The 22,152-nt window shown below is 51.1% G+C and overlaps 1 protein-coding gene across 13 annotated transcripts in view; it reads right to left on the minus strand.

The window, feature by feature from the left end:
• Positions 1–22,152, minus strand: part of Dip2a (DIP2 acetate--CoA ligase A) — a 113,962-nt gene that overhangs the window by 6,991 nt on the left and 84,819 nt on the right. For 5 of the 13 annotated variants that reach the window (XR_002394172.2, XM_004842558.3, XM_004842559.3 and 2 more), the window contains 17 exons: positions 21,350–21,486; positions 20,941–21,021; positions 20,132–20,259; positions 17,692–17,806; positions 15,534–15,735; positions 14,385–14,494; positions 14,222–14,302; positions 11,994–12,117; positions 6,797–6,918; positions 6,552–6,663; positions 5,308–5,417; positions 4,698–4,828; positions 4,081–4,249; positions 3,533–3,739; positions 2,237–2,266; positions 1,228–1,289; positions 289–346 (listed from right to left, as the gene is read on the minus strand). Coding sequence is in view for 12 of the 13 variants with exons in the window: in XM_004842558.3 (XP_004842615.2) it covers positions 289–346; positions 1,228–1,289; positions 2,237–2,266; positions 3,533–3,739; positions 4,081–4,249; positions 4,698–4,828; positions 5,308–5,417; positions 6,552–6,663; positions 6,797–6,918; positions 11,994–12,117; positions 14,222–14,302; positions 14,385–14,494; positions 15,534–15,735; positions 17,692–17,806; positions 20,132–20,259; positions 20,941–21,021; positions 21,350–21,486 (1,979 nt within the window). In the remaining variant the exon portion in view is untranslated. Of the gene's footprint in view, positions 1–288; positions 347–1,227; positions 1,290–2,236; positions 2,267–3,532; positions 3,748–4,080; positions 4,250–4,697; positions 4,829–5,307; positions 5,418–6,551; positions 6,664–6,796; positions 6,919–11,993; positions 12,118–14,221; positions 14,303–14,384; positions 14,495–15,533; positions 15,736–17,691; positions 17,807–20,127; positions 20,260–20,940; positions 21,022–21,349; positions 21,487–22,152 lie in introns of those variants that run through there. The other 8 variants (XM_004842555.3, XM_087207871.1, XM_004842557.3 and 5 more) reach the window with 5 other exon arrangements.

Genomic DNA, 22,152 nt, shown 5'->3' on the forward strand with positions numbered 1-22,152 from the left:
ATAGCTCTAAAAGTCCAGGGAGGAGAGGACCTTGGCTCCAGGTCCTGACCATTCATGTCCACCTCATGCCCAGCCATGGTGTGTCTGGATTCTCCCTATTGGCTCAGAGCTTGACATGTGTTCAGACTTAACCTCATACTTGTGAGTACTGGCAGGCAGGCAGAAGAGGATTCTGCAGCAGCCCACTGCACCTGCCCAGAGGTCACTGGGCTCAAGGGGAATGGAGCCCTAGACATCCTGACAAAGGACAAATATGTCACACAGTGCACAAGTCCCAGATTCTACTACCTTTCCAGACTCCATCAGCGGCAGACTATGTGGAGAACCTCGTTCTACCAAACGTACCCTAAAAATTAACAAGGAAAAAATTTCAGAGTAAAAAATTTCACACAGATAGTAAGTTCTAAAAAGGCAAATCACAAGATGATTGGAAAATGATTATCATTCTGAGGGTCAGTGTGTGGACAATGGCCAGGATGGCACCCCCTCATTAAAAACTGGCCAGGACTATCCTGAGCCGGACTTTAGGTGCCACAGGGAGCACCACCAATGAGGAAGGTCCCATGGTGTGGACACCCAGGCAATGCCCCCACCTGCTGGGTAATCTGGTTCTCTGGGGGGCTCCTCAACCCGACCTGGCTGGGCCCTGGCTCCTGGTGAGCTGCAGCGACTGTTTACATCAAGCTGTGATATGGGCACATCTAAAGATCTACAATGGGGATCCAAGTTTCCCAGCTAGCAGGACCCTGAGGAGTGTGACAGCCGAGCCGGAACACACCACAGCCCCACATTTCCTGATGTGAAAACCATGGCAGAGGCTGAAATGCCATCAGGTAAGAACGTTTTTGCCATTAGCTAGCTGTCCTGTTTCCTACTCAGCCCCATGAAAAGCAAATCCCTAATGTTTGGTCATGCTGGCCGCCTTTCTGACCGAGTAAAAAAGGGTAAGGACATTCACTGCAGCTCTGAAGGTAGAGGAAAGCAAGGTGGTGATCCACCCTCCCTGTGGCACATGCCCAAGGCCCACAGAGTTACTCCTCCTCAGGGTGCTAATGGCCCTGACCTGGCCAGTCATCTACTAACATCTGGGGATCGGAGGAGTTCTGACCCCACCAGCCGTCCCTGACACCAGGGTCCGGCAGGTGCTGTATACTGTCAGTGCATATCCAATCTGTGACACCGCTACTAGGTATGGATGAGGCCACACAGACTGGGGAGGGATATTACCTGTCATGGCGTAGTGCCCGCATGTCCACATAGACAGTTGTGGGGTCTGGGCCAGCCGTGCCCTGGAAGGGGAGCAGAAGAACTTCCTCAGGGCCCTCACACCCATCCTGGTTTCACAGCACAGATGTGGGCAGCTCCTCCCGCAGTGCTGCTCCCTGAAGTCATCTGCCCAAGGCTCAGAGGCCCTGGGGTTTGGGGTCCCCAGGCAGGGCTGATACTGTCCCTCCAAATACCCGCTGAGCTTGGTATCAAGTGGAGTGTTTGATAAAACTGAATGAAACCAATCAAACCGTTTTCATTTTAGTTCTAATGACTCCCTATTTTTACTGATCTCACTGGGATGAAAATTCCATTATGGTCTGGGGACATGTCTACCAAGCAGGGCGTGCCTGGCACTAATTCTGGTGGGGACTGAGCCCAGCAAAGACTCTCAGAGGAGACAGAAGGCTGATTCTCATCCTGACTTCTAAATCTTCCATTTGATATTAGTCATGATTAAAGGACAGTATTGCCATTTTACTGAATTAAGAACATCATATTACACGAGCACCCCAATCAACAGCACTCCCTAAAGATCCCAGAAACATCACCTATGTGCACCCTGGAATTAAAACAAAACCTTCTGAGTAAGCCCTTCCTCCCAAAGTAATGTCATAAACTGCTATCTCTGAAAATAGTTTTAATTTAAAATATTGTCACAAAGGGGTTCTTTTGGTTGTTGTTTTTTGAGACACAGTTTCACTATGCAGTTCAGGCTGTCCTCAAGCTCACAGTTTGAGTTCTGCCTCTGCCCCCCAAGTGCTGGGATTACAGGCATGCGCCACAACGCCCAGCTTTGCAAAGGGGTTTTGTAATATGTCAAATGATGTCCACTGTGAACAAAGTAAGATGATAAAAGAAACATGTATTTGCCTGGGATTCATGAGAAGGTCACGGGAACTCATGCACAGGGGCAGGGGGTGCACACAGATAAGCACCAGCAAGGTTGAGGGTGAAGTCAAGGTCGTACCTGCTCAGCCAGCTTTCCCAGCCTGTTGGGCTGACAGGGGCCAAGGAGGCCAGCAGAGGGAGACAGGGAGGAGACAGCCACAGGAAACACAAACAGAAGGCCACAGGACCCATGAGAAACGAACGGAGAGAGAGCAAAAGACATCACTGTATAGGAGCAAACACCGATATCCCGTGAAGAGCTGTGCAATCACACGTGCCAACAAACAGAACAGATATGCTCCTTATCTAGCAAGGAGGGCGTCGGCTTCAAATGCAGGGCAGGATCTCAACTCACAGGCACCACCCTGTGCCAAGCACAGGACAGACAGCACAGACCCACCCAACCTCCTGAGGCTCGGAGCAGTCAAGAGTCTTTCCGGGGTGGAGGACATGAGCAGGAGAGGAAGAGGCTGCTGCGGCAAACATGGCCTCTGCTCGCAGACTTGCCTCACCTGTGCTGCCAAGTAAGGGTGGGCATGCACTGGCAGACGCTGTGGGAACCCAGCCAGGGCCACCGCTCTGCCCTGGGACAAGAGGTACCTCTCCCTCCGCTGTTCTCCAAAGTGTGCCAAGTGAAGCATCTGACATGTAGATATCTGATAGGCTGTTTGGTTTTAGGAAGTTTTCAGAAAGAAGTGAAACAGACACAAGGATACAGAATCTAGAAAACTGAGGTTGAAGGCCTGGAGTGAGCATGCTGTCCCTGAGACTTCCTATTTCCCTTGTGTCTTACGACAGGTTCAAAACTGGGTTTGAGGGCCGGGGATTTAGCTCAGTGGTTTCACCACCTGCTGCGCAAGCGCAAGGACATGAGTTCGATCCCCGGTACCAAAAAAAAAAATAACAACAACAACAAAACTGGGTTTGAGTAAATAAAAATGATTACATTTACTAGTGAACCAATTTAAAATTGTTAGATGTCTTAAAATACTAAGTTCAGTCTTGTTTTTAAAAAATTAACTACATATTATGACCAACTTAAAGATTCTCTTTTTTCTTTTTGGTACTGGGGATCGAACTCAGGACCTTGCACTTCAAGGCAGGCAGCAGAACCACTGAGCTAAATAATCCCCGGCAAGATTCTTAAGAGTAGAACAAACGCTGTTCACTTTTTTTCTTTTTTTGCAAATAAGCCTTTCTTCTTCAACAGGACATAGCTCTCAAAGCTAAACAACTATGTGGAAACAAAACATCAAATGCTCAGAGATGCAGAGATGGACCAGGCAGGTACACTGCTGCCCAGATCCATGTGGGGAACCGCTGGTCCCTGGCTGTGCGAGCAGGAGGCACTGGCAGCCCAGATGCATCTCCTTACCTGCAGGCAGATGGCCACGTTGACCCTGCACCCAAAGGTGGTGCTCACGGCACGAGCAGGGAGGCCCAGGTCTCTGAACAGCTTGGAGAAGGACTGCGTCAGCGTGATCCGGGGCCGCTCCTCGGCCACCACCATGCATGTGCGCACGCAGGACAGGTTTATACCCTTCATCTGCAGGGGGGTAGGAGTTGGCCCACAGCACACAGGCTGAGGCCCTGAGCATGGATTATCTCGGGAAGCTTCTGGATGGGACCCACATGGGGCTTGGCCCGAAGTCTGAGTGCAGAGGCGAAACTAAGCACAAGCCTGTGTCCTCCCACCTGCCTCAGGCTGGGGAACCCTAAACATGGGGGCAGGAACTGCACCCTCCGGCCCATGTCCTACCATCCCGTGTGCCACACACCCTCCTTTCCTGCTGGGTGTGCGGCTAGAGGGAGGGACCTTGGCAGAGGCAGATGAGCCTGGGACTGCAGGGAGCTGCCTTGGGAGGAGAGCCCAGACACAGCAGCTCGGAGTCACTGTGGCCCAGAGCCCTACCTGGCACTCACCCTGAGGGCACCTGTCTGCGAGCCCAGGCCTTTGGTGCACATCTCCATCACTGAGTAAGAGCAGAAGGTGACACGGGCCTTGTACTGGCTGACGGCCGACAGCCACAGGGACACGTTGCTCTCCAGCTCCAGTGGGGGAACCAGCACTGACTGGTGTCCCGAGTAGACACTGTGGGGCAGAGGGTAGCTGGGAAGGAGCTGAGCGCGGGGCACTGCTCTTTCCTTCCTCAAGGACACCTTTTCTGGCCAGGATAGGGCACAACTCTGCTCGAACACCAGTGAGATTCTGGCAGAATACACATGGTGGGTGGAGTCCTGATGCCCCTCCGTGTACTACAGAAGTCCAGGGACACCCACAAGGCTTCCTACTGCTGGAGGTGTCACCATCTTCCAGCATGTGAAGGAATCAAGGAGATTCTTACTAATGGTAAGCGCAGATACTGTTTGTATTTAATAAAAAGTGCTCTTACTGTTTACTCAACTCCAGACCCACACTCCAACTTACCTTATCCCCAAGCAAACCCGCTCTCACATCTCTTCAACTTCTGGGGTGCTCAAAAAAGACACCTTAGAAGGTGAATGCTAAAGAACCACATGAGCAGCTGCAAACCACTCACCTGCACAGACACCACAGGGCAAAGCCAAGGCCACAGTAGGGGTCCAGGCAGATGGCAATCTGCCTTGAAGGGTACAGCTCACACTGCAGCTTTATGGAGCGGCACAAGGCACTTGTGGCTGCATGTGACATCTAAGGGAGAAAGGGGATGAATGACAATGCCCTTGTGCTCAGCAGCCAGGCGGGGATGTGGTTCCACACTGCCAAGTGTCACACTACTTCCTCCAAAGATAGCTGGCTCACATCCGAAAACAACCTAAATAAGACCCAAGAAATGGCACATGGGAATCCCTGAAACAAGATTCTGGGATAGCAAGAAATTTGAATTGAGCAGAAAATTTAGACCAGTGGTAGCAAGCCTACAGCGCGTGTGCTGCAGTTTGTTAATCACCAAAGGCTCTAAAATGTTCACCATCACTGGTTTAGATATTACCATAAAACATCAAAATATACATGGTTCTCAGGCTCATCTAATTTGGGGGTTCATTAAGAAATAATACTGTTGTTCTGTGCTCTAGATAGGAAGGACCCACCTATGCCTGCACCCCACGTCCCTCCTGGCCACTCCTCCATGCTCCAGGGCTGAGGTCATCGGGCGCTTGAGGACCCACCTTCACTCCTGCTAATATCCCAGTGGTCGACACACTGAAGTCCAGGTATGCGAGCATGTCCGGAGAGGACGGTCTGAAAATGCTGGCCACTTTCTTCTTTGGTATGTCATCTGACAAACAGGAGACGCCAGTGACATTAGTCAGTGACACTGGACACCGCACAGGGTGCGGCTGGGGAGCCAGATGGTGAGCTCAGATCGGCCAGGCTGGGAGAAGGCAGGCTGCTGGTCATCTTCACAGACCTGTCGTCTGGCCTAGCCCAGCAGGACTGCTCTGAGCATGTGCTGACAAGGATGCTGGGGGAGAGGGGCACAGAGGATCAGCTGGGCCATGACAATTGCAGGAAGTTACTTTGTTTCCAATTAAGAAAGGTCAGAGGAAGAAGACCTGCCAGAGTCATGTGAGTCCAGAACTCCCACAGCAGGAGCAGTACAGGGGGATCTAGGCTCTGCTGCTTCATCAAGTTCTCCCAACCCTGTGAGCACTCACAGCTGCTGTCAGCAAGGGCCACGGCAAGGGGCGAAGCAAATCCTTGAGGCTGCAAGGTCCTGGCTAGACAGTCTGTGCTGAGCCTGCCCCTCCACCGACCCCAGCACCAGCTCCCTGGGCCAACCCAGGACCAGGTGGGCAGCACAGACCACACAGGCTCTGACTTCTACTAACACCTGGACCACAGAGTATGAGGGGACAGATGGAGTCCTGTCTGCCTGGTGGCCATGCTCTGCCAGTTGTGGGCAGCACTGGTGGGTGCTGCTGGGTGGGTGCCTCTCCCTGGATGGGCAGTGATGTGCCCTAAGCTAAGATACCAATCAGGCCGACCCAACTGCCTGGGCAGAGGGGCTTCAGCCCCTTCCCAGTTGGCCCACATACTTCTCAGGGGCATGCGGCACTTAGCAGTGATGGGGACAGGGGTGCTGGGGGTGCAAGGGGAACTGGGATCCACAGAAAGCTGCAGGTAACTTCCAGCCCACTATGTGGGCAGGGCAGAGGGAGAGGGGCAAGGTGTCCCCACCCTTCAGGGTGCTGAGAGGAGAGGAGCTCACCCCCGAGCCAAGGACACTGCCATGCAAGAAACAGCAGCGCCTGCTATCTCATGCATTCTGCGTTTACCCTAGCAGGCAGATCCAAGGGTCCATTTAGCAGCCTTCTCATTCACTGAAGCTGAAACACACGTCCTAACATTTAAACTCTACGAAGAAGAAAGAAAAGGGGTCTGTCCCACAGGGCAGCTCTGAGGAACATACCTGTGTCAAGAATGGTCGGCCAGGTCCTGACATCCACAGCTGTGGCTGCCTCTTTGGATCTGAGCAACCGTGTGATGGCCTGTGTGGTAAGGACGCATGCAGACTTGCTGACCTGCACCACAAGGAGGGAGAGCTGGATTGGCCTTGCCCCTTCCCTGCACCACCCTACAGTGGTGGGGGAGCAAGAGAGCCCACGGCCTCCCACAAAGGCCCAGGGCCTCGGTCACAGCAGGGAGAATACCTACCTCCACGATCATCTTAACAGTGGGCAGCGTGGTACCAAGGTTCTGAGGATGCGGGGGCCGCACAGTGACAGGCACACAGCCACAGTACAGGCAGCCATAGAAGGCAGCGATGAGGTCCACGCCTGGGGAGATGCGGCAGAAGGTCATGGCAAGGCTCAGTGTGTGGGTGTCCACAGCCAGGCCCGCTGAGGCCCAGAGATAACAGCAAAAGTCAAGCACAATTTTTTCGTGAAACAGCTACACTGGTCAGCTCCACACCCTGGAGGGCCTGGTAGGGGGAGTCATGGGGTGGGGTGCTGAGGATGTACAGGGGCCCTGTGTGCTGTCCTGCACAGCAGGAGGGAGGCCCTTGGCTGAAGCTAAGTGGATCTGCATGCACGCAGATGCCCGGAGAAGCTTGGCTCTGCAAGGGGCTGGGTGGATCTGCACAGACTTAGAGAACCTGGTGAGGCAAGCTGTCTGCAACAGAGCTGCTCATGGCCACCATAGCAGGAGGCACTGCTGTGACATCCCAACAGGCTGGGAGAAGCCTACGGACAGAGGGCTGATACTGGCCCCACAATCCCACTCCCTCCCTCATACAAGGCCAGAGATGACCGCCCATACTCTTCTGGCTTTTCTATAGTTCAAGATTCGCCATAATTAAAACTTGGGAGAGAGTCATTTCATGCTGAAACCCTGTTTTCTAGGTCAGTCTGATGGGGACACATTTCCCTTGCCCCTTCCTATGGCTCCCAATAGCAACAAAGCCCCTTCAGCTGGAGGGGAATCAGATGGCCCCACAGCACCCTCACCACCAGTTCCATGGCTGTTTTGAGTATTCACATGGAAAGGGGGCCAGGACAGAGATGTCTGCACCTGCTGCTCCACCCCTGGGGGTCTCACTAGGTTAATGCTCCCGTGTCCAGGCAGCTCCCTCTGGCAGGGCAGCTCAGCAGTGTGCAATACAAAGAACATGGTGCACTCTGTCTGGCAGCTCAAGCATGGAGTGCTGTGCCAGGAACCCCTCCCTGGGGCCCAAGAATCTCAGGCCGTGCACTTGTCCTCTTCCCCGGGGACCCTGGCAAACATAGCAAGAACTCAGTTCCCATGCTCTGCTTCTACAGCTAGCTCTAGACTCTAGGTCACTCACCCCTCTGAGGATTAGACAAACGTCTTGGACCCCCTCGCCCTGCACAAAGAAGTGCACATCACACCTGCTGTACACGTCTGCACCCAATGACCTCATTTTTTGATTCAAGTTTTGGGACTAGGGGATGCAGCTCAGTGGCAGTGTTTGCCTAGCATATCAGAGCCTTAGCACGTGTCAGTCCCTCAGACTGAAAAGAATTTTTTTTTTGTATGAATACCGTCAAACATACCCAAGAACATCAGGCCCTCCTGGATTCACCATTCTGATTCTCAGTTATCAAGATCATACAGATAGTCCTTCACGGGGAGTCAATTCACACTTTTTCAACTTTACAATGGTGCAAAAGCAAGATATATTCGGTAGAAACTGTACTTTCAATTTTGATCTTTTCCCAGGCTAGTGATATTCAGTATGATCCTCCCTCTTGATGTAGGGTGGTGGCAGTGGAGGCAGCTCAGGAGGAAATGCAGCTATGCTGCATCATGCTGTGCTGCCACAAGAGGGTATGCGGCAGGTCAGATCTATGTCATGCATTTTCTACTTCTGATATGTTAGGGCTGTGTCTAGATGCCCCCCAAAGCCTCAGTCGGTTATAGGTCGGTCATTTTCAGAGGCGGTTGGATCTAGAGTGTGTGATGCTGGGACTGACTCATGGTGCACTGCTAGGCTCCAGGGCACTAGGGTTAAGGGTGTGAGTGCTGCCCACTGTAAGCAGCCTGGATAAGATAGAAGGGATAGAAAGAGCTGTGGTTGCCCCTTGTTGCTTTGCTACCTTCTGTCCAGCATGAACTGTTTCTCCTCTGCTATTCCACCCTGCCTTGGAGCCAGCTGACTATGGACTAAAACCTCTATAAACTGTGAGCTAAATAAACCTTTCCTCCCTTAACTTTGGGTGTCAGGTACTTTGTCTCAGCAATGAGTAAAGTACCTAAGACAGAAATTTTCAACTTCTTCTGGGTTTACTGCGCACGCCCCCATCATAGTCAGGGAGCTCTTTCTTCTGCTGCTCCTCCTGTGTTGAAGTATTTAAAGCCACGCCCTCATATCCTGTTTCTGTAGCCCAGCCCCTCCCTGACAGCAATGTTCCAGGCACTGCAGCCCCAACCCTGGGTGGGAAACACTACAATCCTCCCAGGCTCAGGCTTGGCTGGCTCTGCTCTGCTGCTGTGGATGCAGGACCGGGGAGCTCCAACTTGGCCACACTAGCAGTTCTTGGAGACTCTGCTCTCTCTCTCTCAAGGTTGCCCTACAGTGAGGGGCTGAACAAAGCCCCTGATGCATCCTTGGCATCTGGGCTGCATGTGCAGAGGATGATCTGTAGTCACCCCTGGGGAAAGAAACCCCACAGCTGGGAAAGAGCAGGAGGACTATAAGGCCGATGGGGACTCTGGAGTGTCCAAATAAGGATGTGGCTGGTGTCAAGAAAAATACCAAGCTGCCACCAGCCTGAGAGAGCTCTGAGACTGAACAGGGGACATCTGTGCCTCATGATAGCCCTGAGGGAAGGAGTCCACCATGCAGGCAGGACGTGCCAAGTGAGCTGCAGGCTCCAACAGATAAAATGAGAAAAGGCTGGTCCCTGCTGAACCCCAAGTGGCCCAAAACACGAGGCAAGGATGTCAGCAGTGACCGAAAACACACACAAAGGAAGCCAGGACAGAGAGGAGCAGAGATTCAGGCAGATCCAGAAGTGAGCCCAGAGCTCCAGAGACAGAGGCAAGGCAGTGCTGGAGCAGAGCACCAGCCAGTGGAAGTGAGTGTGGACAGTTCAGGGGTGAGGAGATGAGAAAAGACCACACCCACGAACCTCCCAGCAGCAGGCTGACTCCTGAAGGGAAAGACAACTGATGCCCTTCCAACAACACAACACATGCACACAGCAGACAAGTGAGAGTGCATCATCACCGAAACAAGCACCGACACACAACCACCAGCCACAGTGTGATAGGGCACTAACACAGAGAAATGCACCAGTATGCATCACAGGGGCCACATCAGGGAGAGGAGAGCTACTGGACAGGAGCTGAGCAGCCAGCAGCACACGGAACTAAGGCCACAGGGCACTATCTGCTCTGCGTCAAGGCCTGGCTCCCAACAGCACGAGACTCCAGTGCAGCGCCCAGCAGCACAAGGCCTATCTCCAAGATGACCCTGGCCACCACTAAAATACCTGTGGAGGAAGCCCACACAGCCCAGAGAGGTGCTGCCCCAGTTCAGGGCCTGACCTCCACTCCCTGGGAGTGTGCTAAGAAGGCTTACCATTGTAAATGTGCAGCCCCGGCGGCAGGTCTCTCTGGGGCCTAGAGCCCTTCCCGGGAAATGGAATTCCTAGGAGGGATGGTGTGCTGGCCCTTTCCGTGGGGGCCAGCACCCTGATAGACAATCCTGATACAAAGCCCTGGCCTTTCTCCTTCATCCTTCCCTTCAAACACCTGGACAGCTGGAACAGAGCTCAGCTCTTTCTCCCACTGTCAGTAGTTCTGAATAAAATCCGCTTTCGGCACTTCAGCTGATGTCTGGCTGTGTTCATCTTTGAGTGCGAGGGTAGGGATGCCCAGCAGGTAGGAGGAGTGAGGGCTGCAGGGTGTTGAGGGGGAAGGAGGAGGGCGGGAGGGAGCATCTAGTGGGCGCCATGTCCCCTGTGCTGCAGGGTCTGCTCAGAGCTGGGAGGGGAGACGCTGCACAGAAGCTGCCCTCCCACTACTGAGCACAACGAGAACCTGTGAGACACAGCAGGCCCTCTCCAGGGAGGAGACAGCTCTGGAGGGGATGACAAACAAGCAGAGCTGAGGCAGGAGATGTGAAGCAGCAGGAGGAACAGTCATGAAAAAGAACGCAGAGCAGAGAGCATCACTGCTCACACAAGAAGAGCATGCCCAAGAAGCCCACAAAACACAGAGCCCTAACGGGCCATTTCAAAATGTGTTAAAATGCACAAGGAAAATGATCCACAACACAACAGGATACAGGAATGAGAGTCAGGGAAAGTCAGAGATGAGGAAAGAATAGATAATTTTTTAAAAATCAATTCAAAATGAAGATGAAGCTTGAAGAGCACCAGACAACAGATAAAAGATTTAAGAGTAAAAAGATGAAGCAAAGGAGACTTTAATACTCAAAATGAAGTTTAGTGAGAAAGAAATGTGGAAGAGCAAATGACAACTACTGAAGACAGATAACAAAGATCTCCCTCGGGGACAGGAGGAATGCACAGTGGGAACTATGGGTCAAAGCAGCTTTCTGGAAGTGGGCAAGCCTTGAAGAGCCTCAGAAAACAGCATGGCCAGAGTACACAGGGACAGCTGAGGGGCACATGGGGCACAGCTGCCTGTGGAACTGAACCCCGGTGAGGGTGGAGGGTGATGAAGCTGCCTCACAAGAGTCAGCCACACACAGAACGTGGTGCATGAGCACATGGTGACATTTTCAACTTATTCTCGAGAATCACACAAGCGCTCGTAGGGCCGGGGATTTAGCTCAGTGGAGCTGTCACCTGGCTCACAAGCACAAGATCGAGTTTGATCCCTGGTACCAAAAAAAAAAAAGAAAGGAAAAACCATACAGGTGCTCATAGTATTGCCACTGTTCTTGTGAGAAGGCTGCGTGTGACATGGGGTAAGGCAAATGAGTGACCACGGGGCATTCCAATTCTGGCATCTCTGTGTTGAAGAGTCGGGAGTTGTCAGGTGGAAAAGAGGAGCTAATGCAGAAGCTAAGCAAAATCCTGCAACTCTGAATGTGCACTGGAGGCATGAGCATGGGTTCAGGACCCACCCCATCTCTAGAAGACATAATCAGGGGTTGGGCTTCCCAACTGCCCAGAGTCTGTGCTGAAGAATCAGAGTGAGGGTCCCTGGATAGACAGTGGCTTCCAGCTCTGGGGTTAGAAGGCCCAAGATGAACCTGAGCATCCGCCCTCATGACAGCAAAGAAGCTTCCAGGGACACAGGTCCTGTCCAGAGGATGCACAGGCAGCCACCAGAGGCGTCTAAGGTGGCCAAGTTAGGGGAGGGGCTGCTCTCTGCTCGGGAAGGTTGGGAGGGGATGTCTTGGGTGTGTGCTTACCTGGGGGATAGACCAAAGCTACGTGGTCCCCAGCATCCAGTCTGCCCTTCTCCATCAGGGCGGCAGCCACCCGCTCAGCCCTTTTGTGTAGCTGGACACAGGTGGCAGTGCTGGTGACCGTGCCCTAGAAGGCAATCAAGTCCGTCAGTGTGCAGGTAGGTGCAGACAGACACCTGCCCTGCAGCTCTGCCCATGAGACAGGCTCAGTCCCAGATGAGTGCTGGTGTCTCTGACGACTGTTGGCAGTGCAGGGACAGCTCCCCCTGTGGCCCCAGGAGAGCCGGGGTAGGGGGGCATGCTCATTCAGAACAGAGCCAAGTGTGAGAGGGAAATTTTAGGCCTTTTTGATAAAATATTTAAAACATAAGCCGGGCGTGGTGACATACGCCTGTAATCCTAGCACTGGGGCAGCTGAGGCAGGAGGATTGCTGCAAGTTCAAAGCTCCAGAGTGAATTCAAGACTACCTTGGACTACACAGCAAGAACTTGTCTCAAAACACCAAAGAACAAAACCAACAAAACTTTCAAACATAACATGACAAAGAATAGCCATATTCCTCTAGCTTCTCTTCTTTGAAATAAACCGTCATCCTGCTTAGAGCCACCTGCAAGCCACTGTCCAATTCCATCCGCTCTCCTCAGAAACAGCCCTCATCCCGTACATAATGCAAGTAAATAAACAACAAACAATAAGTAAGCACCTCTAAGCTACACCATCTTGCAGCACAGTGTGGCCTGCCCAGCGTCATCCATCCTTGGCCTTGGCTAGGGGCATAGGAGCTATGATCACCTCAATACAGATGCCGCAGCACCCTTGAGGACAGGCAGGGGGTTACAGAGTCTGTCTTAAGGAAATGATACATGCAATTCAATCTAACAACCATAAACTCCAGGTAACATTACAACTCCTGCTGCTAGATGGGTGGACTCTACTGATGGCAGATGGTGGAGGAGGAGCCAGGGATGGACCTGCCCTCTGTGCCCAAGCTCAGAGGTGAATGCCCAGGCTGCAAAGGTGAGGGTGAGCATCCAAAAGGGACAAGACTGAAGCCCCTACCAGTCGTCACCTGGGCAAACACAGACTCCCCCCTGGGGCAAAGGGCAGCATGTCCTTAAGGGGGACTCTGAGTAAAGGTCTACAAGATGGGCTTGCTGGTTCCACAGAGCTCGGCCGTGTCCCCATACTGGGTCTGGTCACATATGTGCTCACTCACCCCTGGCCGCCATTTCCCTCGTAAAGACCTGATGGGCACCCAGAGTAAAACCTCCCTGCACTCATGCAGGACGCCCAGAGGTCCTGTAAGTCCTGCCTCTGACCCAGAGCCGCTGCTATCTGGACAGCCATCCTGTGTCCCACTGCACCCAGCTCAGAGCCCACTGCTGAACCAGCCCTGCCCCACAGCCCCTGGCCCTCTGTCTCACAGATCTGGGGCCTCACCGTAAGCACACTGTCACTTCGCTGATCGCTAATGGCTGCTTTCTGCATGGCTTAGGACTCAGCTGGGAAATGCATGTTCTCTGGGGTATACCAGGGAACAAGGGCAGCCCTCTCCCTTAGAGCTCAGTTTCTCCCAGGCAAGATGTCTTTTGAATGTGCTGAGAGCAGGGCCCTTCCTACTCGTTCAACACTGCGCACACAGTGGGCACCAAAAGTACTCTGAGTGAGTGAGCAGCCCCAGCCTTTCCTAGAGCAGAGAGGCCAGCATCTGTGCCATGCTCAAGCGCCCACGGCTGCCCAAGCTGGCCTGCAGGGAGCCACGCAGGGCTTCTGCATTGCCCAAGCCTGGGATGTGAGGGCAGCAGCTTCTCCTCACATCCTGGATGCTCCTTGTATAGCAGGAAACACTAACAGGCATCAGAATGCTTGACAAGGAATCTTCCCATCAGCAGGGTTGAGCAGTAAGCAGTGCTTGTCATTTTAAAGCTATAAACAAATGTAAAAAGGCTAAATCCCTAAGTTTCACAACAATATTTCTTTTTATTCACAAATTTTGAAATACTTAATATATTCTGTTTTTGATTTAAAAAAATGGAGCTGATGAGAATTTTCTTGCTCAATACAAAATCAATAGAAATAATACCATGTAAACTGTAAAAAACAACAGGGGCTCCACAAGGAAAGGAGCAGAGAACCCACAAGATGCGGCCCAAGCCTAACAGCATGCTCTTCTCTGACATGAGGGTGACGGGAACACGGAGAAGACCACCTGGGAGGCGGGACCCCTCACCTTGGCATTCAGCAGCAGGAACAGTGCATGCTCAGGGGTGGTGTGTGCCCGCCACTGCAACACATCTGCCAGGAACAGGAACTGCAGAAGAGGGGTCAGCCCATGGCGGCCTTCCTGGCCCTTGGCATGGCGCTTACACCACCCTGCAGGAGCCACCCGTTACCTTTCGAGCCTGTTCGCTGTCTTCCAGGTGGGCCAGCTCTCTCCCAGAAGCCTGCGCGATTCTCTTTCCAGCAACTAGGTTCCCAACGACCATCGAGGCTGGTCCAACCTCTAGAACAGGATTCCAAGGCAGAAGCTGACATGCTTGGACATGAATCCAGAATCACCATGTAACTTTGTTACTGTGAAATATACCTGATTAGGCCTTTACCTCTCCCCTCAAAAATACAAGTATTCAGAAAACCAGCTGAGACTTACGTTGAATGACAAAGATAATTTCTCTCTTAGATATAAACTGTGTCACGTTGAGAAACTTACTACTCAGCATCTTTCTCAGGACCTCAGGCAAATTCTTAATATATTTTATTGTTTTACTATATTTCATATATGTCAGAAAATTAATTATTCCTGATGAAATGTATTTTATGTAGTGATATTTTGAGTTCAATAATTTGCAAGAAAAGTTAACTTGCAATAAAAATATACATAACTTGGGCCAGGGATTTAGCTCAGTGGTAATATATTATATAATATATAATATAAAATATATATAAAACATTATATATAATATAAAAAATATATATAATATATATATATAAAAATATATATATATATAATTAAAATGACAAAATACATGTAATAGTTAAACCAGTCTTTGATTTTTAAATGTATAAAATCAGGGACAGGAAAGTGACCATTGAGAGACTTTCAAGGCCCCATCAACCCCATAGCTACAGCAGGTCACAGGGCTAGGTGGGAAGCTAGTTCCTGAGGACAGGGGATCTAGCCCAAGGCAGGCAGTGATCCCCAGAAAGCAGGTCTGCTCCTGGACATCAGGTCTCTCCCAGAGCCATCTCCTGGCTGTCCAAGGCTCAGGTGTCATCCTCAAATCTACCATTAAGATTGGTCCCTAAAAGCAGATGGAAACCACCTCACAGATGAAATGGCAAAGTGTCCTCACTTGGGGCTCTGTTCTAGGAAGACGGGGTGGTAACCAATATGGTACACACGCTTGCTCTGGTCCTTAATCCCAGCCCCAAAGAAGTGGATATTACCATTGTAGGGTCTAAAGGGGTTTCATCCTGATCCACAGTGCTGGCTACCACCACCTTTAAGAATGGAAGGAGTCCTGCTGTGAGGTACAACTCACCTGGTTGCTTCTGCCGAGGTTTGGGAAGGTTGGTAACACACGTGTGAGGGCACATTAGCACGTTACATGGATGCAGGGTCCCTTCCAGGAAGCGCTGTTTGGTTTCTGAAACATGAATCCCTCCAAGAGGAGCCTTGGGCAAGGTGTTGGCAGGAACCAGGGCCAGACAGTACACGCCCACCTGGTGGATGCTGTCGATGGCCTGGAAGGGAAGGTCCCTGATGGGCACATGCTGCCATCCACACAGGTAAGAAATGGAGAGTCCACCATGCTGGACCTGAAGTCTCAAGGCCAGCTGATAATGACCCCCGGACATTTTAAGTGAGAAAAGGGGGCGAAAAGCATGTGCCTTTTCTATCACGTGTCTAAAGGGGAGCTGCCCACTGTGTACACATAAACCCTAACCCTAAGTCTACACTGCTATGTGAAAGCGTAGAGTTCAGCAGCCATGGAGCAGCATCAAGTGTTTTCCTGTAGGAAAGAGGTGAGGAGCAGGGACAGAAGCCAGATGTATCTGAACGTCTTTGCTTCTGGATTTGAATTTGGAACCATGCTTATATTTTAAATACAATGAACTTAGAAATTTAAAAGGCAATCCCTAATGACTGAAAGTAAAATAAAACAAATGAACTCAACCCAACCCCATGCATGGGTGGCGCACTCAGGAGGCGTGGTCTAATGTGACTTCGCAGCCTTGACAGTCCATCCCAAGGCGGGCAGGCAAAGGGCAGAGATCTGCAAAACTGCATGAGCAGTTCTCACTGCTGTTCGGAGGTGGCAGCAAGACCACAACTCGGAGGCAGTAAGGGTACAGAGGGGCTTGAAGTCACTGAGTAATTCGACGGCAGTCATCCGCACCACAATTTTTCAGGGTGGGAGACAAGAGGCCAATAGCTTAGGAGAAACCTCTGTGGTCCTGAATCTGAGTTCAAACTCTCAGCATAAACTCACAACGTAGATAAACTTTTCTTCTCTATCCTCTAAAAAAAGCCTAGAAACAGTGACCATGACAATAACCTTAAGTGCACAGATGTGGCCTCCGACTCCTGACCCTAGGGGCGGGAAGGGAAAATTGCCCAGGACCCAAGCTTCCTGTTTCTACTGTGGCCTCACAGAGCCAAAGGAGTGTCAGAATGCTCCCACTGGGGCCAGGGTTGTAGCTCAGTGGTACAGCACCTGCCTGGCAAGCATGAAGCCCTGAGTTCGATTCCTGGTATCAAAAAAATGCTCCCATTGACTTTTATCATTATTTTTGTGTGTGGTACTAGGGATTGAATCTAGAGCCTTTGCACTAAGCTAAACCCACAGCCCTTTTTACAACACTTTCTGAGGTAGAGCCTCACTAAGTTGCCCAGGTGGGCCTCAAACTTGCAATCCTCCTGCCTTAGCCTACCAGTGTGCTAGGATTACAGGCGTGCACCACCATGCCCAGTTCTCCCACTGACTCCTGAAAGATGAAAACCACAGCTACCATACAGTGAAACTCAGCCAATGTGTTTAAGACCATTAGTTCAAGACAGAGCAAAACAGCTTAGGGGTCACTTCTAGAGGATTCATTACTCTGAAGCCCACTGTCATCTGATTTCCTGCCCAACCCATCCTCTGGGGGGAGGCAGTGGAGCTAGTAGCTCCACTTAATTAAGGAAAAACAGAATCGAAGTCTCACTCCTATGAAATCACAAATCACAGGCAGAAGACACTGGCACTCCAAGCAACAGAGGAACCACCAGACACCATGTGGCACCTTTCAGGGGAAATTTTGCCAAAAAACTAGCCCTGAATCCAATCCAATTTCCAGATCTGTCCACCAGTGAACATAAACAACAGGGGACAGGACACATTAAGTGACACTCAAAGGTACAATCTCAAGAGTGATGTATGACCTTATTTTACGTCTAACCAACTAATCATTAGATAATTAGGGAAATTTGAACAATGACTAGATATCTACTTCCATCAATAAAAAATGGTTAATTTTTAAGATGTGCTAACAGTACTTCTGAGGCACAGACAATGCTGCACGCCAACTACAGAAGCAGGGTGAGGGCAGGGCACTGAGGCACGGCCCCACGGTACCCTCGGCACTGCACACATCCAGGGCTACGCCGCGTCCTTCCCTTCTCAGGTGCTGTGGGGAGAGCACCTGCCCAGCACCCACCTGCAGCACTCGGCTCATCCACAGGAAGCTGTCCTCCTCTGAGGAGTCCGGCCGCTGCTCTGCCACGAGGACAATCCGGTCATCACGCAGCACGCTCACAGAGAACACAGCGATCCTGAGGGGGATGAGGAGAAGTGGCCGCACAGCAGAGGGCACGGGAGGAAGACACAATGCACAGACGCCTAAGTTCAGCCCGACAGTCTCCTCGAGTTTGGCTGAAATACGCTCCGACCCACAAACACTGACAGGACCTCAGCACTAATCCAAACAATCAGGCACAGGACTTTTAATGGAAAATTCCTTATTTCTAATGTTAACATACATGCACATTTCTAAGTTTCTACTGTATTTTTTTAAATTCATCAGATTAAGTCTCTCTGCCCCTAAGAGTTAATCTATCCATGCATATTACAATTACTGGGTTTTGACTTTTTTCTTCTCTCTTACTTAGGAAATTTCAACAAGTCCTCTTGTGTGTGTATGTGTTGCCTTTTTCTTCTTTGGACTCTGAGTTGCTATCTCTACTGTGTCCCACCAAAGCCCTCTTGCTAGTAGGTCTACCATTCTAATTCTGGATCATTATGGATTTTTTTCTCTTGTTCTTTCCTTTGGCCAGTGTACACACACACTCCACACACACTTTTTTTTTTTTAATCCAACAGATTTTATCCCTGCTGAGTTTTTCCGTCATAACTTTGCAGCATTTCTTAAATTTATTTCTCTTAGTACTTTGTCCAAAAGTATTCCAACATGTCAGATCTTTCTGTGACATGCCTGAAAATATTTTTATTACAACTCCACAATTAAGTGACAATTTAGATGCACATAAAATCTAGTTAAAAACTTAAACAATCGGGTGTGGTGTCACACACCTGTAATTTCAGCCCTTGGGAGGTTGAGGCAGGAGGAACACCTGGACTACATACAGAGCAAGATACTGTCTCAAACAAAAAACAAAACAAAACAAAATCGTAAAGGACATCACTGCACTGTCACCTTGCGTCAGCCCCACTGTGGAGAAGTCTAACGCGTTCTGCGGGGCTTTGTCACAGTCTGCTGTGAGCGCAGATGAGCTTGCCGTGCCGGGGCCACGTGTAGACCCAGCCCCAGTCCTCAGAGCCCCAGCCTCTGCTTCCTCTGAGAACCGCTGGGCCCCACACTCCCCCTTTTCCTGAGCCCGCTTCCCAGATGTTCTCTCCCATCTCCCCCAACAGTCCTTTTAACCTTTCTCTTTCTTTACTTGTGAAGTAGTTTCTCAATGTGATCTTCCAGCGTATCAACCCATTCTCTAGCTGTACCAACTGTACTCATCCTGTCTCTTGGGTTCTGTTTAAGTAGTCATTCTGTGAGGACTGCGTGATCTCACTCCATGTTGCCAACATTCTCAGCGGCTCTCTTCCACCGCACAGGTGCAGCTGGTCGTGGGTTCCCTCAAGGTCCTCAGCTCTTCCCCTTGGGCACAGGAGACTCACCGGTCTACAGACGCGATCTCCCCACACCCTGCTGACTGGCTGTCCAGGCCCAGGTGGTCACCTTACCATCAACCCACAGACCCCTGCACCGACAGACGCCTTCACCCAGATTCTGCTGTGAGAGGCAGGCCGCTGATGAGAGGTGCACGGGTCCCACGCTGCGGCCACCCTACATACACACAGCCTACCCTGTGGCCATCCTGAGTGGGAGTCCCACATTCCCCGTGGCCCGTCCTCGGGGTGTCTTTAAGACTGACACACAGGCAGGCCTGCAGCCTGCGTGGCAGAATTCCCTAGGGATTTCTTTAGGGCTACGGAAAGGCAGGGCGGGGCCTGGCCACGTTTAATAGCCAAAGGCACTCCCTTGAGGAGTGTGAAAGGCTGTGCCGGCCCATTAGGAGAAGGGCTTCGCCAGGGCAGAGGGCTGGGGCAGTGGAAGGACCTAGGAGAAACGCCCTCCCTGATCCCTGCACACCGCGGCACAGCCCCACAGGTCCAGTCACCCACTCGGTGGGAATGGGAATCTCTAATGTCCCTGCTTAACATGTCCAGAAAAGCTGCATGGATTTTACCTCAGGAGCAAGGCAGAGTACTGCGTGTGTCTCATTTTACTAGAAATGAGAATTTGCCTTCAGTGATTTCACGGAGAAAACCACTGTTCTGTGTTCATCTGCATTTTTTGGGCCACGAGGAAGAGGAACCCATTTCTGCTGACTCATCTTTCCCCAGCAGCTACCTGTCCCTTGTCCCTTTGCCCAGTCCACTAGACTCTTGAGGAATTAAACTCTTTGGACAGTGAGGACATTAACTCTGGTACTACCACTGCAAATATTTTCATGTTTCTTTGTAAGGTTTTTCAGATGTATAAGGGCTTTTAGGTTTTACAAATTTAGACTGACTGGGCTTTCCCTTCAGCACAGAGTTGCCCTCTAACTAGCGTGGAACCTGAGGGCTCCACAGAGCATCACCTGCCTCTGTAGACAAACTTCATGGGCTCCACGGCCAGGGCGGTGGCCACTACATCATCTGCATTGTGTCTTCGGACTCCCACAACCATCAGTCCATCCAGCTTGCCCACAACGAAGATCAGGTTATCCTGTGGGAATGGTGGGCATGGTCAAGCCCAGCCAGGGGCAGCCAGAAACACACAGAACTGCACACCTCACAGGATCAAAAGAGCTGCAGGCACCTTCCAGTAACAAGGGGGCAGGAGTTCGGGGTGGCTGCTAGGAGGTGTGGCGGGAGTTAGTTTGTGGGTAAAGCTTGCAGGGGACTTTGAAAACTCCTGGGCAAAGGTAAAGCTCCCAGTCACAGTGCTGTGCTGTGGGCAGCGCTGCCACAGGTGCCAGCCCATGCATGGTGGGTGCTGAGCAGCACCCGGGCCACTAGATACCCATAGCTGCCGCGACATTCTCCTGAGCAGAGGCCACCGTGTGTCCCCAGAAGGAAGAGGGCAAAGTCACCCAGTTAAGAACCCCTGGGCCAAGATGTCACAAAAAAGTGCTTCTTTTAAAACATTTGAGACGTAAAATGGTAAAGAGCGACACCACAATGGCCATGCACGTGTTACCCTGTACAGAAAGCAAAACAACCTCATCAGCCCCAGGCGGGCTCCATGTGGAACTGGGACCCAGACTCAGAACTGTGCACAGCCTGCACATAAACAAGGCAGTGGGCAGGGTGGGCAGCACGGAAAGCAGGGCGAAGGGGACACACCCATCTGTAGCAAGATGTCCTTTATCCCTGCCTGACATCCCCAGTGAGAGGACATACTCACAGGACCGATGAAGCCCAACAGGCCTGTCCTGGTGAAAGGCCTCTCAGAGACAGGGACTCCTCCTGCCGTGACCGGAACAGTCTGCGGAGCGGAAGGGGGACATCAGCCTGTGGACAGTGACCAACTCCCGGAAAGACAGCACTCTACACAGGACCTGGTTGCCACCCTGCTCCGTGGGAGGGAGATGCTGCCAAGATCAGGGTCTCCAGGGGCCCATGGCCTCTGTGGCCTGTTTCCTTGGCGTGACTGCTCTGTGATGGGCAGGGCTGCCTGTGGCAGGACTCGAGTGCGCCTCACCTCTGTGTGCACCTGGCCTCTGCTCTGCCCACAGCACCCTGCACCCTTGGACCCCCTCAATACTCACGGGTCTTGATTTGAACAGGAAGATCAGGAAAATGTATTTACAAACCTCAAACACATTCTTTGTGATTCCAAGCAGCCCATAGTATGCTGTCCCAGTTGCACTGGAATTCACACAGATTTCTCCAACTTCATCAGCTTTACAGAGATAAGGACTACCTTCTACCTTCACAACACACACACTAGCTGAAAAGAAGAAAATTCAAAGTCACAAATGAAAAATGTATTTAAACAGATTATTCACAAAACCTTACTTTGTGGTATATTTGATGTTATAGAAACAAGACATTACAGTTGCAACATGTTCTTCAAAGGAGACTTACGATGTGGATAGTATGCACTTCACCTGGTGGTTAAGTCTTTACCTAGCATGCTCCTGCCCTTGGGTTTGATCTTCAGCACCGCAAAACAACAAAAAGCATTATGAGTGATTAAAAAGCACAACACAGTTGGGTGTGGTAGCAAATACCTGTAATCCAGCTACCTGGCTGAGGCAGGAGGATAGCAAACTTGAGGCTAGCTAGTGCAATATGGCAAGTATTATTTCATTTAAAAATAACAAAACACGAAAGGGGTATAGATCAGTGGTAGACCACTTGCCTAGCATGTGCAAGGCCCTAGGTTTAAAAATATATATATGGCACATCCTTTGGGTGGTAAGTCTCAGCCAACAGGCTTCTCTCAGATGAAAGAGAAGGCTAGAAGTACTCAGCTAAAGGGCAGCGAGGTGTTGATCTGTTTCACCATCCAGCAGAACCAGCTTCATACAACACTCTCAGGCACGCATAGAGACAGAATTAAAATCATAAAAAGACACACACACCCAACACTTCATATTGCCACAAAAAACTG

Source organism: Heterocephalus glaber, unplaced genomic scaffold (assembly GCF_053883595.1).
Source record: "Heterocephalus glaber isolate CG9 unplaced genomic scaffold, H.glaber_assembly_v1.0 deba00000122, whole genome shotgun sequence".
Classification (NCBI taxonomy): Eukaryota; Metazoa; Chordata; class Mammalia; order Rodentia; family Bathyergidae; genus Heterocephalus; species Heterocephalus glaber.